This window comes from Dryobates pubescens, chromosome 12 (genome assembly GCF_014839835.1).
Source record: "Dryobates pubescens isolate bDryPub1 chromosome 12, bDryPub1.pri, whole genome shotgun sequence".
Classification (NCBI taxonomy): Eukaryota; Metazoa; Chordata; class Aves; order Piciformes; family Picidae; genus Dryobates; species Dryobates pubescens.
The window spans coordinates 11,633,738-11,653,080 of record NC_071623.1 but is presented as its reverse complement, the minus strand read 5'-3'; the positions used below and the strand labels follow the sequence as shown (position 1 = coordinate 11,653,080).

The 19,343-nt window shown below is 36.0% G+C and overlaps 1 protein-coding gene across 7 annotated transcripts in view; it reads left to right on the top strand.

The window, feature by feature from the left end:
- The window catches only part of DMD (dystrophin), a 1,125,431-nt gene that overhangs the window by 475,390 nt on the left and 630,698 nt on the right, over window positions 1-19,343 (top strand). For 5 of the 7 annotated variants that reach the window (XM_054165807.1, XM_054165806.1, XM_054165804.1 and 2 more), the window contains 6 exons: window positions 1,424-1,597; window positions 4,330-4,485; window positions 8,116-8,286; window positions 12,955-13,134; window positions 15,102-15,230; window positions 16,843-17,013. In XM_054165807.1, coding sequence (XP_054021782.1) covers window positions 1,424-1,597; window positions 4,330-4,485; window positions 8,116-8,286; window positions 12,955-13,134; window positions 15,102-15,230; window positions 16,843-17,013 — 981 coding nt within the window. Of the gene's footprint in view, window positions 1-1,423; window positions 1,598-4,329; window positions 4,486-8,115; window positions 8,287-12,954; window positions 13,135-15,101; window positions 15,231-16,816; window positions 17,014-19,343 lie in introns of those variants that run through there. The other 2 variants (XM_054165808.1, XM_054165809.1) reach the window with 2 other exon arrangements.

Genomic DNA, 19,343 nt, shown 5'->3' with positions numbered 1-19,343 from the left:
GATGATCTCCGTGGCAGCTGGGGTGTTGCCTGCATTTCATCAGTGAAATGAAGGCATCAGAAAACTTTGCATCCAAATGTTTATAAATACAAGAGCATGCAAGGGCACTCTACCTTTTTTAGATGCCCTTTTAATTTTTTTGCTTCAAAAGGCTTCTCTGGTTGACCATAAGCATCAGTTTGAGTTTTGACAAACTGATAGGGTCATTCTGAGAATCTGTCTTGCTTACATTAGGTAAAATATTAATAAAACATAGCAACAAATTTGCATGCATTATCTAAATATCAACTACTAAAAAAGGTGATACCTGAAACCTTTATTCAAAATATTTGTGACTGTATTTTATTTTAGGCCATCGTGCACTGCCTTTAGTGGTAAATCACATAGCTCAGGGTTTGTCTTCACTTACTTTTTTTTCCTGAAGTGCATTCTCATTTACAAATGGTACATGTCTTTCTCTTTCTTTTCCCAACTAAGTAATATTTATAATATTTATAATCTGACTTATATTTATTCTACTATTAGTTCAATTACCCAGTAAACAATTATGAACATAAATAATTGTATATGAGATTGTGAAACAACTGTTCAGTCACCAAATTATCCTAGCTTTTTGATTTACTGCAGGTTAAGAGGTAAGTTCTGATTTTTAATATTTTTTTCTACTATTAACAGCATTCTCTCTTATTTCTAGATCATGTTAATGTATTGACCAACACAAATTGTAACAGATACCGGTGTAGCATTGAAAGATTCCCACAGAACTTGACCTTCATTGAGCAGAAGTGTCACAGAAGGATGGAAAACTAATTAAGTATGAATTTAGCACATGCAAACACACCGATGAAAAATAAGACCACTTATTCTTACCCTTTGTTTCCTATTTTTATTCAACTGTTTATTTACTCATCTAGGGAAAGACTTCCTTCCTTAGCCCATTGGATATCTATTTCATTGAGACTATTTAATGAGGATAGTTATTGGAAGGAGCTGCTAAAAATCCAGTTATCTGTGTTACTGTGTTAGAATTGTCATCTACTCATCATTCCTTATTACATTTTTCCCCTCAAGTTTGTGTAGTGTACAGAACACTGTATTGGTATAAAGTGTCCAACATTTAAAGAAAAAACTGTCCAATGTGCGTTTGCAAATGCTGAGTTCCTATTTAATTAACATATACATTCTTAGTGACGTTACTTTTCTTCAAACAGTGGAAAAACTTTTTCTCTGAAGACTTTTCAAGACCTGTCTGGATGTATTCCTGTGCAACCTGCACTAGACTACAGGTCCTGCTCTGGCAGTGAGGGGTTGAACTTTCGGATCTCCAGAGGTCTCTTCCAACATCCTGTGAACCTGTAATCTAAAATTGTCTTCAGTGTTTATTGGAGCTCACCTTTACTACTCACCCATGTTTCCTTTTCAGAAAAAGCTGCAGGATGTCTCCATGAAGTTTCGGTTGTTTCAGAAGCCAGCCAACTTTGAACAGCGCCTACAAGAATGTAAAAGAATTTTAGAAGAAGTGAAGTTGCAAGTGCCCAAGTTGGAGACGAAGAGCATTGAACAGGAAGCAGTACAGTCACAGCTGGATCACTGCATGGTGAATATTTAAAGATGCTGTCCTACTACCTGTTTTCTGCCAGTTCTGTTTTTCAAATTGAAAGTATCCTTGATGACAATATCAATATTTCTTCTGAGAAGCATTTGAATGAAGTTACACAATGAAAGTTTTAGGAACCTTTTTTGGTTGAAACTTAATTTTGTTCGAAGAAAGGAGGATAGAGAAAAGAGATGAATCCTCCCTATCCTACTTCTTCTTTGCAAATGAGGTTAAAAAGGCATTGTGCACTTGAAGTTATATTCTAATTCAGAGTTCCCCAGGATATAACAACACAGTGATATAGTTCTAATAGTCTTGTGTTAACTTTTTCCTTTCTATATGTTCTTTTCTTCATCTGTCATGGCAAAGTCCTCTCAGAAACATGGGATGCTAATGAATTCAGTGAAAAAACAAGAAAGAAAATATGGATTTATGTGGATAAAGCTAAAAATAGAGAATCTTACTGTGAATTGAGGAAGAGAAATGAAGTGTCAGTTATGAAATTGAGAGAAAATATATATATTCTGATTCCAGTAAACTTTCATGCACTCTCTTTCTATATTAGGATAGTAAGGATCCCTTTCAAATACCCCCTTCCCATCTTGCATGTGAGTTTTTCTCCATACACTGGCTCTATTTTTTCACAATATGTTACAATCATGGAAGTGATACAACCAAAACAGATTGCAGTGCATAATTCTATTTTATCCAGGAAACACAAAACATACATAAAGAAAAGACATAGCTTACAGATTCCATAAGATTCCATACTGTGACTTTCTTACAGTTCAAGACCAAATGACCGGAATATGTCCCTTTATGTATCCCTTTAATGTCCCTGTAATCCTGTACCCTTTTTCTGTTGAAGGGAACTAAAGATAAAAATGAACACATTGTGCTTGATGATAATAAAAGGGAGACTTTCAAAAGCAAAAATCAGGACAATAAAGTCCTTATCTTCAGATGTGGGGTTTTTGTTGTTTTGTTGTTTTTTTTTTTCCTCTGGGGCTGTGGCATGGCTGAATATGTTAGGGTTTTTTTCACTCAACCTGTTTCAGATTTAAATACAAAATTTAAGTTCAATAATAAGCATGTAACAAGTTGATGCTATTTCATTAATTCTTGAGGTTTTTCTTAAATGCAGTCACACTTAAATTCACATTCTTATCAGAACCATATAGCAAACTAGAAGCCCTATGCTGAACTGAAGTATCTTCACTCAGTAGCTAGCATTTGCAGGGCTTTCCTGTTCTGTTGAACACTTACAAAGTTTTTAAGGCATCTTTGTTTCTATAGTCTCATAGTGGTTTTATTTTTTAAAATCTTATAATATGTTAGCTAATCTACACCATACAACAGCAAGAAAATGCAGTGAATTGTAGAATATATTGTGCCTTAAGACCATTAATTGTTCATGTAATTTAAAAAAATATTTAATTTTTTGAAGAGTATTGCACCTAGTAAATGCAAGGTGAGTCCTCTATTCTACCAGTCTCTTGATTTAATGGTATGAAAAACTGTCAGATTATAAAATTACTTTAGTGGGTATTTGCAGTTTAAATACCTCTAACAAGCTGCATAAGTTCACAGAGGTCATCTTTTGGTTTAAATACTACATTATCTAAATCAGTTTGAAGTCAACCTTTGTCATATCATTAAATAATTAATGATGGCATGTACTTTCTCATCTGTAATGTTTCTACCACTGGTTTGGGTGACAATTCCTTCAAGCTAATATTTGTAAAGATAGTCTGTTCTGATCTGTTAAGTTCTGATTTTGAAACAGATAAGTTTTCTCTTACAAACTTCTTTCTTTCTTTCTACCTTTCTTTCTTTCTACCTTTCTTTCTTTCTACCTTTCTTTCTTTCTACCTTTCTTTCTTTCTACCTTTCTTTCTTTTTACCTTTCTTTATTTCTACCTTTGTTTGTTTGTTTGCTTGCTTGTTTGTTTTCTTTCTCTTCCTTTCTTTTTCTCTTCCTTTCTTCCTTCCTTTCTTCCTTCCTTTCTTCCTTCCTTTCTTCCTTCCTTTCTTCCTTCCTTTCTTCCTTCCTTTCTTCCTTCCTTTCTTCCTTCCTTCCTTCCTTCCTTCCTTCCTCCCTTCCTCCCTCCCTCCCTCCCTTCCTCCCTCCCTCCCTTCCTCCCTCCCTCCCTCCCTCCCTCCCTTCCTTCCTCCCTCCCTTCCTCCCTTCCTCCCTCCCTCCCTCCCTCCTTCTCTCCCTCCCTCCCTTCCTCCCTCCCTCCCTTCCTTCCTCCCTTCCTTCCTCCCTTCCTTCCTCCCTTCCTTCCTCCCTTCCTTCCTCCCTTCCTTCCTCCCTTCCTTCCTCCCTTCCTTCCTCCCTTCCTTCCTCCCTTCCTTCCTCCCTTCCTTCCTCCCTTCCTTCCTCCCTTCCTTCCTCCCTTCCTTCCTCCCTTCCTTCCTCCCTTCCTTCCTCCCTTCCTTCCTCCCTTCCTTCCTCCTCCCTTCCTTCCTCCTCCCTTCCTTCCTCCCTCATTTTTTTTTTTCATACACACTCAGGGTGAGTGTTATATATCTTTAAATCACATACCATGGTAGCTCACAACTTCTTTACCTTTCAAATGAGAGCAGAATGTACTCAGAATCATACATGATGCTATTTTTATGCAGCAAACAATGCAGACTTCTAGTGTGTCTTTATAGTACCTTTAATAGTATTTTTTGTTTACTTATTTTAACGGTGACATTTCACTTTCATATTTCTATTTGATTAGAAATTATATAAGAGCCTGAGTGAAGTGAAGTCTGAAGTGGAAACAGTGATAAAAACTGGGAGGCAAATTGTTCAAAAGCAGCAGACAGAGAACCCAAAAGAACTGGATGAGAGGCTTACAGCTTTGAAGTTGCAGTATAATGAATTGGGTGCAAAGGTAAGGTCTGTGTTTTTAATACAAAAATCTGTCATCTTTTTAATTACTAAAGTGAAGAACAATCTTGGTACAGTAAGTAAAAAGGGGGGTGGTTGGGTGGTGGTGTTGTTTTCAAGACCCTCACATATTCTGAACACATTCTTTCTAAAAGAAAGAAAGGAGGCAAAGGCACTCATCATGGTGACTTTTCAGTTGGTCTGAGAAAAAAAATAAATTACTTTCTAGAAAAGTATAGAATACCTTTATTAAAATATAAAATTATACTTTCTCAATGTGTGTTTTTTTCCCTACTATTTCATTGATTTTACATGTCAGATAGGGATATTGTTTCATTTTAATACTTCAGTCACTTGTTTCAAAACAATTCAGGTCAGAAAAACAGTTAGATTTTGTTTGTGATTTTTTTTTTGTGTGTGTGTCTTGCGTAAAGAGCTAAGTCATAAAAGAGAGAATTCTACCTTTGGACTTCCTTCTGTCTCTGACTGTCCTGATCTTTAGTATATAAAGTCCATTTGTTGCTGTTTAAAAAAATCTTTTGACCAAAACTTCTTGCTATTGCATCTTTCAGTACGAGGCATTTGTGTTCCACACTGCTTTGCTGCTTCTGCACTCTTCTGCACACACACAGAATCATAGAACCACAGAACTGTTTATGCGCTTGTTTATTGTTGTAACTCTTTCCTGATTTAATTTTTAATTCTGGGCCTGCATTACATATGAAGCATGTTGCCTGCTCCTGAGGTGCAAAAATACATTGGAGTTCTGAAGAGCAATTGCAACATTGTTTTAAAGACAACTTCACACAAATAATTCATTTCACAACTGTCCTTCATTGCTATGTTTTCTTCCTCCTTCCTTCATTAGAATGTCTAAAACCTGTAGGATCAGGGTAAATATGGTGCTGGAACTGGCTGAATGAAGATTGTGAATGATGATACAGCTGTCTGAGAGTCAGTATGTGCTTTAAAAATGACATGATAATCAAGGCCCTCTGACTACAGAATGATAAAACAATAAGAGTTATGTACTTTTGACAAAGATAATGCTCATTTGGGAATCTGAATTAAAGCAGTTCTTTCTCTTGCTGGAAAATAATTAAGAGACATCTATCTTTTGAATGTCAAGAAAACTGAAGTCTGTTTCATTATCATGTGGATAGTTATCATTTCAGATTAGATAATGTATTCAGTTTCTCCATTATTGTAGAACAAACTGCAGCATTTATTCCTACTTTGTGTTTAAAGTAACAGCAGACAGGTGCCATTGTTATAGGAGCCTTCTCCTGACTAATGAAAGATAAAAATGTGCCATTAGGAAGCCATTAGTGTCTAAAATGAACCATATTGTAAATTAGTGTGTCAAAAATCCCATGCTGCTCTCTTCAGCTTTGTTGTCCTAGATGTAATTTCTCACATTTGCTTTTACATAGCGTGGTAGTTAACAGTTTGAGAGTTATAAAAGCTCAGGGATATGTAGAACTGAAATAATCAGTTAGCCTTTATCAGCTCTAATCAATTGCATTGAGTCAACATCTTTTTAAGAGAAAAATTATAGTAGTTATAATAATGTCTCAGGACTGAAATGTGTAGTCTGAATGAAAACATACTTTCAAGCATAGACTTGTGTGATTTGATATGTACTGCCTCCAGGAGATCCCCCCAATATTGGAAAACATCTTTAGACACACTTTGAAGCATATAGAAGACTAAGAGGTTGTAAAATATTTTTCTCTTGCTTTAAATATCTGCTTTTTTTATCTCTGTTTCTTTTTTTCAAGAATCCTTGCAAGTGAACTCTCTCATATAGCTGAAATAGCTTTAAGATAGAAAAATTATGGAGATTGAATCTTTGAAGAGATGGTACATTTGAGATCACTTTGTGAGCCAGAAGGCCTTTAGAGGGCACTGTTTCCTATTTTTCTATATTTTTACATTTGAAGTACAAAAAGAAACTGCTGAATCAGTAAACTCTGGATATATGCACTCTGGAAACGGTGTAGTATTAAATGCAGAATTTGGAGATGTGTGTAACAACACAAATATTCTTTCTGCTTGGGCATGTATTAGTGGTAACTGGTTTTTTATATCTATATATATACACACACACACACACACCGCCCAGGTATTTAGAATTCTTACACAGGCCACCATGCTTAGAGTAGTGAATTTTGCATTGTATTGATGCTATGTACCTGTAAATAGTTTTTTCCATGACTAACAATACTCACCAGAAGAGGTGAAAAGTACGTGTGAATTCCTGACTTCATGAGTGAATGGAGCTCTAAAAGGCTGCACCTTATATTCTTTCCCAGGAATTTACTTCTTGGCCTGACAGTAAGGTCTGAGATCTCATTGAATAAATTTGGCATAGAGTGAAGAAGAAATATTCTGATGTGTTAGTAGTAAGCCTCTAGAGACTGATCAGGGACACCTTATTGCTTATTTCCTTGGCAAATCAAATCTGTTTATTCAGGAAGAGCACAAGCCATGTACCTAACCTCATAACATCTGATTGCGTTTTAAAATCTCAAACTCTTTGTGGTAGAGAAGCTCAAAATCAATTTGGTCATTGTGCCACTACTTGTATTCAAACAGTGGCAAAGCCCAAAATAGTTTTAGTAGATAGTGATGGCAGTTTTGGATACATGTTATTACTGTAGACCTATTTAAAAATACTTAAATAAAAACCAGCGACTGCTTTCTCACTTTACTACTAATTGGCATGTGAGGTAGATAGTAATTTCTTTAAAATGCTGGTGACCTAAGCAATACTTCTAATCTACTTTCTTTGATTGATTTTATATTTTGGGGTTTCATTTTCACTTCAGCACAGCATAATTTATTAATTTGTATTTTCTAACTACTAGTTGCCTAATGTCTATTGAGGTGTAGATTCCCATCTGCGATCCCTTAATTTACTCTTAGACTAATTTACTCTAAGTATGTGCAACCATTTTTCTGTCTCTCCTAGAATATAGTTAGGGTCGTGCAGGGATGGTTGTACTTCCCCTGTTTCTCCAGGTTTCATGATGATGCAGCCTCAGACACCCAACCTACCTTTCAGCTGCCATGTAAAATGCTTAAAAGAATTTAACAAATAAAACAGAGATTGTCTGTAGTACTCCCTGTCCAAAATATTGAGCTACTTAAATCCTTGAAGTTAACTGTGCTGCCTTAGTTTGACATCATTCAGTGGCTTTTGTGTTTCAAGAAAATTGTTTTTTCTTCTGTGCAGCTAGGCAGAAAAAGCTTTTGAGATTTAATATCCCTATATGGCCATCTCTATGAAAACATACTCTTTGAAGGGTTTTGACATCTATTTTGTGTCTCAAGGGAAGCCTATTTAGTTCTTCCAAATTAATTTGCAGTGCATAACTTCAAAATGGAAGAGGAATTATGCAGAAGACTTCTGGAAGTTCAAACTCAGTGTGTCTTTGTGCACACAGAGTTCTTGAAAGTTTTTGCATTCTAGAGACAGATTATAGATACTGAGTTAAGGGAAGACACAACTATGTTGTAAGGGCAACTGGGCATGTGAAATTGTAAGTCAAGCCTTTTAGAAAAATGGTAAATAAAAATCATTGAACCTGTTTGACTGAAAAGTTAAGAAACACATGTTTTCTTTCTGCAGGTCACAGAAAAAAAGCAGGAGTTAGAGAAATGCTTGAAACTGTCCCGGAAGCTACGAAAAGAAATTAATTCTATGACAGAATGGCTTGCAGCGACAGATGCAGAATTGACAAAGAGATCAGCTGTGCAGGGGATGCCTAGCGATTTGGATGCTGAAATTGCCTGGGGCAAGGTAACAATGTAACACTTCAAGTACCTTTATATATTTCAGTTCATGCATATTACAGAAAGATTTCTTTCTTGATAAAGAGAATAAAAATATCTGACATTATAATTAGCACAACTCTGTAGTTGCTGCACCAGGGGAGGTTTAGGCTGGGTGTTAGGAAGAAATTCTTCACAGAAAGAGTGATTGGCCTTTGGAATGGGCTGTCCAGGGAGGTGTTGGAGTCACCATCACTGCAGGTGTTTAAGAAGAGACTGAATGAGGCACTTAGTGCCATGGTTTAGTTGATTTGATGGTGTTGAGTGATAGGTTGGACTCGATGATCTCAAAGGTCTTGTCCAACCTGGGTTATTCTATTCTATTCTATTCTATTCTATTCTATTCTATTCTATTCTATTCTATTCTATTCTATTCTATTCACCATAACATTAATGCTTAGAAAAGTTTACAACTTCTTTGTCTCTGTGTATATCAACAGCTCAATTCACCTTCATATTGTAGGAATCTTCACTGAAATCAATTTAATGTTAAAATTCCATTTTTCAAAGTACTATAAATTATCCAACCAGTATCCATGTAAGTATGGATCCATGTAAACAGAGATCCATTTCTCTCCCATCCCATTCTGCTCATGATTACAAACAATGAAACAGCACCAATGGATGGAAGATTAAGGCTGTCAGAATATTATATATTCCTCATATTCACACAGCAACCAGGACATGGGATATTTGGGGGGTGTTGCCCTTTTTTTTTTGTAGGTAACTTATTTTTATTCTGGGGGCTTCTTATATCTGAGAGACTTCACCCAGTACTCTGATTTTAGGTTAAAACTCAAAGCCCAAAGTGAAATTGCCTTCAAAATTCCAATGCATGCTACAATTAAGATAATCTTAGAGAATCACTGGGAATGCAAGAGCTCTACATCAAACTGCATATCTCTGTGTGATGTTAAGACTTTACACAGTATCATTCAACCCTAGCTAATCTAGTTTATATTCTGCATAGGTAATTAAAAAAACCTATCTAACTTAGAACATAAACCAAATCACCATTGTGCACACCTGCCAAAACCTGTGTGTTAGGGAAAATTATGCTCAAGATTTCAAAAGAAAATGCCATCACTCCCTATCACCCCAGTTATTCCTGTGGACTGCATTGGGGGGTTGTGCAAAAAAAATTGTACCCCTTCTGCTTTGTTTAATAGAAAGTAATCTTTAATCTTTTAACCAGTTTCACCACACATTAGAGAATTAATCATGCATAATCATGCACAGACAACATTGCTAATTCGTTTTTTAAGGCTAGACAGATTAAATGCTCTGAAGTAAAATGTGTTAGCTGGGTTTGACTCTGGTTGGTTGGTTTGGTTTTTGGTGGGTTGTGTGTGTGGTTTTGTTTTTTTCTTTAACTACTTTCAGCATTCTCAGTTTGATAAAATGTCTTCAGCCTTGAAATTCACTGATGATTTATGAACATAATAAAAAGAAAGTTTGCAAGTCATCTGTGAGTTTTTAGTTGTCAGTCTCTAAGAATGACAGTATTTTTAAAGCAGTATCCAAAACAATATATTCTGTAGTTTTTATTTGCTGCTTTAACTATAATAAAGTCTCAAATTACTCTCATTACTTTTGATTGATGTTGTGATCTTAAGACTCACAGAATTGTCAGAGTTGAACGGGACCTCAAGAATCATCTAGTTCCAACCTCCCTGTCATGGGCAGGAACATCTCACACTGGATCAGGTTGCCCAGAGCCATATCCATCCTGGCCTTAAAAACCTCCAGGGATGGGGTTCCACCACTTCCCTGGGTAAACTGTTCCAATGTCTCACCACCCTTACAGTGAAGAATTTCTTCCTAACATCAAATCTAAATCTACCCTCCTCTAGTTTGGAGAAGAACTGTAATACAGGACAACTATCGGATTTTTAAGAGATGGGTTAGACAATCATATGGTTTTAATGCCCCTAAACTGACCTGCACAGTACAGTTCTACTGAAAATTAAATGTACACTGGATGTCCCTGCATGCATGCTCAGGAAAGCTAATCCAGGTATATATAGCTTCACAGCAGTTTAAATAGGGAGATTTGTCCTTAGCATCATTTAATTTTTAGATATGAACCTTAATGCTTCAGAAGTAGCATAATTAGAACCTAAAGCCTGATGATTAGTGCAGTTACACAGTGGGAAGTCCCTGTTATGTCTTACACGTGCTACAAAAATACAACGTATTTTTATCTTATGGCAATCAAAGATGCCAAAGAGCTAATTAAAATAGTAAAATGAAAAATAGATCAAATGACAACCACTTCACCTACTAATCTCAACAAATGTCACTGAGCATTGTGAATTCTCAGAAAGAATTGATACATAAAGAATTGATGAAAAGCATATTTTAGATTCAAATACTGTCCCAAGCCTCTCTAACCTCCTTCAGTCAGTTCATCACTAAGATATGAATAAACGAACAGCTTTGGAGGACAGCAATTGCTTCCTCTTAAGATAGGTATGTGTGGATTGAATGGCTTTCAGAATTCCTTTATTGAAGTCTTCTTTAGGAAATATAAACTCATCTTCACACAAATACAAGCAGACTTTTAAATTTGAGAAATACAACAGATAGCATAGATGGCAGATCCTAGCCTTCCAAATGTAAGTACTTGCAGAAATTTTTCTTAAAGAGTCTGCTTCCACTAAGAGGCAAGAGTTGCTGCTTGTTATTCTGGAGACTTTAACAGTCATATTAGGACTTCATAAATAAGTACAGTACTGATCTCTCTGTGTAGATTTCACTGTGGCATCATATAAAATTGTACATCAATAATTCAGTCCCCAGACCCAGGACCTCTCAGGATTTGATTAATATCCCAGCTTTGGGCTTTGGACTTCCTGGGTAAGTAGGCCACCACACAGAAACCAATCTAATGAAATGCACTGGGAGATTAATTCATCCCAGCAGATTCCTATTGTGAGGAGCATCTGCAGAAAAACTAAGATGGAAAGTGGAGGGGAGGAGAGAAGGACCCAAAACTCGAAAACTGGATGTGTGCTGATGTCAATTAAGTAGAAAGCTCATATCTTTATTTTTATTTACAGGACAAGGAAGCAGTTGTATTTATTACTGCACATATTTCTAATTAATTTTCATTACCAAAGATTTCTTAGACGTGAAAAGGACACTGAGAGTTTTCAATACAATTATAGAGGTTAGAATAATTTTAAAAAATAGAACATTTTCTTCAAAGTATAAAGAACTGGAAATAAAAAGGAATATCTATCTTGAGTAGGAAGTGATGTTAATGAAACATAGTATTAATCCAGACATGAAGGGAAGTCTGTTATTTATTTGCTCATGTCTAGAATCTTTCTAAGGATGAAATAAAAACTTGGCTGAGTTATATGAATTGAGATGGGTAATATATTGAAGACCATGAATCTTGTCTTTTTACTCAGTAGAGACAAGCTAAATCTTTCCATTTGAATTCTGGTCTGTTACAATAGATAAGAAAAATGTCATGTGGGTGGAAAGATAGTCATTAGACATTATATATTAGAAATCCATTTATAATTAGAAGTCTGATTTAGTGAACATATTAATCATTGAAGTCATTAACCATTGAAGAGTTTATTTGTCTTTTAATCAGGAACTAGCCTGATAAGAATTAAATTGTCAGGAAACCATGTTCTCGAAAAGGAAATGGCAGATGGTATTACCAGGAAAAGTTCTGTATCACTCCCTGCTGTCAACAGAGTATGTGTCTGCCGTGCTCTAATGTCATATTTTAGCACAATATATAATACCATTTTATATAAAGTTAACTTGAAGTACTTAAAATTACATTAGCTGACACATTAACAACATATTGTCTGTCAGTAAAATCAACAGTAAAATCTGTCAGTAAAATCTGTCAGTAAAATCAACAATAGAAAATTATGTGAAAATTGTGTCAACTGATTCATAATTGGTGGTCAGAATGCAATAAAAAATAAAGATGTGCTGCAAACAAATAAATATGTATAATCAGCCACTGAGAAGGCCATAATGTCAGCTTTTGATTAATTCTCTAATCCCACCCATGAGAGCTGAGCCACCTAACTAATTTCTTTTAGAGAGGCTTGAATTGCAAAGATTACTTTTGAGTAATTCACAGTGCACAGGCACACAGGGCTTTTCTTCAATAATTTATGTTCATTATTTAAATATTATAATGACCAGAACAATTAAAATATTATCCTCTACATTTAGTCACATTTCTGGCTTGTTCAAAGAGCATCAGCAGTGGCATTTTTTGTTGTTATAAGTATTTTACTTTGTAAAAGTATTAACTCAGAGGCCCCATTCCTGGAGATACTCAAGGTGAGGCTCAACAAGGGTCTGGGCAACCTGGTCTAGTTGAGGATGCCCCTGCTTACTGTAGACGGGGCTGGACTGGATGACCTTTGGAGGTCTCTGCTAATCCTGTAGCACTGCAGAGGTATTTAAGTCATTCAAGCTCAGGGGTGCTATGGACAATAACTTATTTTAGGTATAAAGTGAAATTCCAAGTGAAAGTAATGAAAAGATGTATTTCTACAGTGAAGAAATAAGAAGACTAACTAGAAAGAAGAATGTAGTTTCTGCTGAAAATTTTTTGTTACCTGAACATTTTATTTTCATTCTGCTCATGTAGGCAACACGGAAGGAGATCGAGAAACGCCAAGGCCAACTTAAGAACATCAGTGATTTAGGAGAGAATTTGAAGACAGTGCTGAAAGGAAAAGAACGTCTAGTGGAGGATAAACTCAGCCTCCTGAACAGTAATTGGATAGCAGTAACTTCACGTGCTGAGGAATGGTTCAATTTGTTACTGGTAAGGAAAATACATTTGTTCACACAGAGGAAATGCTGGTGCTCAGTTGCAAGTGCTCAACCTCATGTAGAAGTGCTTTTCTGGGGGCCTTGGACCACACTTAGTGAATACATAGGTACAGAGACAATTTGATTGTTGTTTAGTACATCGTGTATATCCTAAGAATCTGACTGCTTACAGAGTGATAACTCCCTGGAGTCTTAATTGTTACCACTTTCCCTTCCCATCTGCCTTTGTAGTTCCTTCACTGTTGCGTTTGGATTTTTTTCCTAATGAATGAAATGCACATTCTTCCAAAGGACCTAGAACTGCTTTCCATCAAATGGAAAAAAAATTTAGACAAAGAAATCAAGTCAGTCAGGGTATTCATACCAACCTCAGGAGTAGTACAGTTAGGAAGTAAGTTCTTGATTGCATATTGATTTGGTTCATGTGGTAGCATTACTGTATGTGAACTGGATTCATTTCAGAGGCAACTAAATCAGAATTTCTGCTCAGCGTGTACACATGATAGGTTCAAGGACTAGAATTCAGTTGTTCAGAACTCCATGATCTTTCTTTGGATAGTTTTATAGTGCATGTTTTTGTAGGAATGATTACTTAAGAGGTTTCCATTAAGCCTACTTGAAAGTTAAATCCCAAATACACATTTGATATAGAGCCTCAGCCCCAGCTGCTTCAAACTGCTGACAGTCATGTAACTGGATTCTTCCTTAAAATTCATTCTGTCATGACAGCTTGAATCTCTAAACACAATAGGGTCTTCATCATTGGGCTATCATAATGTTTTGGGAAATTCAGTATGTTTCCATTGCTGAGAGCATGGGAATGCAGTTTCAACCCAGAAAAAATAAAGTGGTTATCAAGAGTGTTAGCCCTTTTCACGACTTTTCAGAGCCTGATGTGTTAGAGCTTCTCTGGAGTCTGTGGCTACGCAGAGTGCTTCTACAATGGATATACAGCATCACTACAGAGCTTCTTTAACTACATGCAGTACAGAAATGAAAGCATCTGGTTGTGTCTATTTTATCTGGAAAACGTAATCATTTCATTAAGTATGATGTAGGTGCTCAGCTTCAATGTGAAACTGATTATAAGAAACATATAATGGAATTTATGATCTGGTATAGCAATACCTTCCTATACCTCTTTCTCTTCTTTAGGCAGTTTTGTCTATATTTACTAGAACCTGTGATCAAAAGCTATATGAGCTGGAGTTGGTCTTTTACTGATTTTAGAACAGTATCAAATAAAGGTACTGTGGTGGGGACATGCAGCAGGGAAAAAGTGCTCGTAAAATCTTTTGATCTCAGCTGTGTGGTACACATGCAATATGCATAGGCCTCGTTCTAGTGAGCTCACCAAAAGATGACAAAATACTTTTAAATTAAGGACAGAAAAAAATAATTGTCAGAATATCAAATGTGATAGCTTGTTAAGAAGCAGTGTCTCAAAGTAGCGAAGTTAGATGAAATATAACAATTTTAGAGTGAAAGTTCCCATTCTTGATTGTAACTTTATGAGTGCATCTGTGTTACCACCTGAGTTTCAATCAGCTTAGTGGCTTTTCAAAATGACTTCTATTCCTCATTCTTGGAAAATTCCTCTGTCCACCTTCAGTAGGTCTGGCTATCAGCTTCCTGTTCCTCTCATCAACGTCGCTGAGCTGCAGACACCAGTCTCTTGCTGTGACTTTACCACCCTCTGGCCTGTCACTTGGGAAGCTTCTCTCTTCCTCTCTCTGTCTCCTAGAATACTTTTTAAAGAAACTTAAGATATAAAGTAAAAGAAAACAAACTACAGATTTTACCCTTCACAAAGCAAGCAGTTACTCTGTAAACTAAACAAGTTTCATTTCATAATGTGTGCCTGTTTGCCACACTTGGCAATCTATTACATAGTTTGCAGCTATTATTTCAGTTCTGATTACTTTTCTTGTATGCAATATTTATGTTTTCCACATACAGGAATATCAAAAGCACATGGAAGCTTTTGATCAGAATGTAGCTAATGTCACAGCTTGGATGTATAATGCTGAAATACTGTTGGATGAATCTGATAAACAAAAACCCCAGCAAAAAGAGGAAATTCTTAAGGTAAAAAAGAGAAAAAAAAAGATTAAAAATTGCAGTTTTCTGGAAAACATTAACTTTATTCAAAAAAATTACTGTGCCAAAACTATCATATTTTGAAAGATAATGCACATTGGTTATTTTTATTTATTTATTTATTTACTCACTTACTTATTTTCTGTGAGAAAGCTACCTCCTGGCAGCTTGTAGATTATTTTATAAGTTTACACTGCCTTACACATTAAATCTCAGCAGAAATAAAACCAGATAAGTTATTATAAATCTTGGGGAACTTTCTGGTGAGTAGAAGAGTATTTTATTAAACCTATGTTTGCAGGTTTAATATGCATCTGGTTGAACAAAACTGTTTATCCCATACTCTTCACTTTTAATTGCTTCTCTATTTTTCTGTGATTCTTTTTCTGATGTCTATGGTGTCTGCATTTGATATCTCTGTCATATGATTGTTTCAATTCCATAAACACTCTTTTCATTGATGCCCAACCAGTACCACAGATAAGAATATTGTATGGTGAACTAGTTGTGTAATAAGGGGTTAGCATATTGATCAGATGGTTTTATTTGGCCCATTGCATCATTTGACTAAATGATAAATGAACTTGCAAGATATATATGATTTCAAAAGTATTTAATTTAATTCAAAATTCCTTCTTTATTAAGATTAAATGACTTCAATTTATTATCAATATGGCCTTATTTACTTCTGAAATTAGTGCTAAGTTTTTCTTCATATCGAACAATGCAGACAGTACCTGCTATCTAAGGAACAATCTGCCTATCAAAATCAGAGTTGTGTTGCTTACTCTAACAGAACTATACATAACTGTACCATTTGCTAAAGCAAAACTTTAACAATTTCAAAGCAAAGCATAATGAATGCCTCATTGATCTCAGCAGGATTACAGGACAGAGTTTAGTAGCCAAATGAACCCTTTTGCCACCATCAATTATGAAATATTATCATTGATATTTGATGGCAAATTATCTTAGTCATCAATACAGGTTTATATAGGTTGTATGCACAAAGGCATTTCATACAGACAGTGAAATTCTTAATGCCTAACGATGTTTAAGAGATGCCTGGCTACCTTTTTTAACCTCTGCCCATATTGGGATGTATTGTCAAGACTACTGTTGCAGAGGAAGAAGGCATTTGCCCTCTGTTTTATTTTTTGTGATAGATTTATAGAAAAAAAAAAAAAATCCTATTGGATTTCATCTGGTCACTTTTCCCTGCCTCAAGCGTGGGCATAAGAAGTAATGAAAGCAACATGAATTAACAGGTCTCTGTAGCTTTTGAAAAATGAAATAATTTAGTGTATCCTGAAAATACTGCAGATAAGACTATGCTTAAAAATAATGTTCACCATTCCTTTCCTCTAGGAGATATTAAACCAGACACGTAGATGCATTCCTGCTGTACATTCGAGAGACAGGGGCTGGAATGCTATATAATGTGTTTCTATTCGGTTTTCAGACTTGTTCTCAATTATCTGAACTTGCTTTGTGGTTTTGCTCCCTATTCCTTTGCACACTTTCTCTCTCTCTCTCTCTCTTTCTTTCTCTTTGCATTTATTACTAACTTCAAGCCCTGTCTCTTGCTCACGGACTGTAGCGCTTAAAGGCTGAGCTGAATGATATGCAACCAAAGGTGGACTCTGTGCGTGACCAGGCAGTAGACCTGATGACAAACCATGGAGATCACTGCAGGAAAGTAATAGAGCCTAAACTCTCTGAGCTCAATCAGCGATTTGCAACTGTATCACAAAGAATTAAGAGTGGAAAGGTAGGAGGACTTGCTTCTGTATGAAGATGCATACAAAATATTTCTGTAAGGTGCATGATCATTTCCGCATAGCATCCTGAAGTTTCCTCAAAGAAACCTAAGCTTTTTTTCTTGGCATGGGGGGTGGGGAGAAGAGTCAGAACAATTACTTGAAAAAAGGTGTGAAAGTTTATAGGTTTTGACATTAAGGTCTTTTTTTTTTTTTTTCAACTGTTTCACAGTTAGAAGCCTTCACTGGCTTTATATGACTGTAGCAATGATTACCTCATTAACATATAGGAATGATCAACCTCTGGAAATTAATAAGATTCTTACTCTTCTCAAATGATGAGTAACGTTTTTTGTTTGTTTGTTTGTTTTAAATGCATATAGAAGGCTTTTGAGGACTAAATTTTCATTAAATGCACTCACCTTTTTTTCCCATGGGGTTGTGAGTCACCAAAGTTTGAGATAGGTACGTATACAGATTTGTGCAACTAGTTTGTTTACTGAATCTGAATTCAGTATGGATTAGGTAATTTTTACTCACGTTTGAATTCGCATATGGAAGGACATAAGCCACCTACTTTCTCCATTGTATTTATTGCAAAGAACTATTTAGCAGATTGAAGCAAGCAGCCATGCAAGTCAGTGTATAGAATAAGGGGAATGCATGGATCCTGATCTTAACTACTTTTAATAGCTGCTGTAACAGCGCTGGAAATAAATGCAGAGAGGGAGAATAAGTTGCAGAGCAGGAAATAAGCTTTACAAAAGGCATAAGCAAAGAGACATGATTTTTCACAAGTTGTTTGGAGTTTTTGCAGGACACAGTACCCTGTGTAGCTAGCACATTCTTTGTGGATATTTGAGTTTGTTTATTCTCATTTCTGGAACAGGAAAGAATATGTCCTATGAATAAAGATCTTTTTTTCTTTCTCCTACTGGCCATTAGTAATACTTCAGCTGTTCCAGTGTACTTCTCACTTCTTATGGAAGTACAAACTGCAGACAGAAAACATCTTGACACAAAGCCCAGAAAACTGTGTTGTTTGGAACATCTGCTATCCACAGTCTGGATTTCTGTCTCAGTTTTACCTTGCACTGCCACAACATTGTAAGCATACAGAACTGATGTAGCCTTTGATAATGTGCAACATAATAATGTAGGGAAAAATGAGATTGTCTGTAGATGTTTTATCGTGGGTTAAATGTTTGTATTGTGTGTTGTGGTCTCAATGAAAGAAGGAGAAAAAGGTATTTATCAGGATGAGGGGTATTCAGAACACAGCCTGCAAACTTCCTTCACCTGGCAACCTTAGTGTTCTTCTGTTTATGATTTTGTGACCAAGATGAGTGGGAATGGCAGCACCTCACTAAGCTTTATACACTATGTACCCATCAAGATGAAAGGAATTACTACAGCACACAATTTTGATGGCAAATTAGAATTTAGGAGAACTGTTCCAGGACATTGAGAAATGGATAGGTACAGTATGATTCAGTAGGGATATTTATAGTATTAGGTATTGCATAAGACAGAGAGACAGAAGCTTGTCTGAATTCTTGGTGGTTCTACTGACTTGCTGTATGCACTTCAACAAAAAACTAAACTGCTGGGTGCCTCATTTTGTCCGACTATATAATGTAGGTAACTGTTCTTCCCTTATGATTTCAGCTTCATGGAATGAAAAGTTATCATTCTTATGGGGTGATATTATGTTCCCTAAGTGTTATGTTTTGGGTTTTTTCCATACTTGGATAAAATTATTCCTTGGCAAAACCAAACAAATAAAAAAACCCCTAAAACCACACAAAACCACAACCAAAAAAACACCAAAAAACCCCACACCCCCCCACAAAAACAAGAGCACAGTAAGTTCTAATTCTCTATTTCAATCAGTTCTCATCTGTTTTGAGATTTTTTTCAAACACTATCGTCGGTGCAACTGTGAAGTAAATGAGAAATGGCCTGTGAATTCAGTAAACAGTAAGTGATTCTTGTATCCTGAATTCACAAAATTATCACAGAATCACCAATGATCAAAAATCATGGAGTCCAACCTGTCACCACAGACCTCATGACTAAACCATGGCACCAAGTGTCACGTCCAGTCCCCTCTTGAACACCTCCAGGGATGGTGACTCCACCACCTCCCTGGGCAGCACATTCCAATGGCTAATGACTCAGTGAAGAACTTTATCCTCACCTCCAGCCTAAACTTCCCCTGGCATAATAAATTTAAGTGGTCCTTGAATCTGATTCAATTATTGGCTTTTAATTTGATATTTTTCCTCTCATTTTCCCTTTTTTTTTTAATTGTTTTTAGCCTTTTTCAGAGATTAATAAT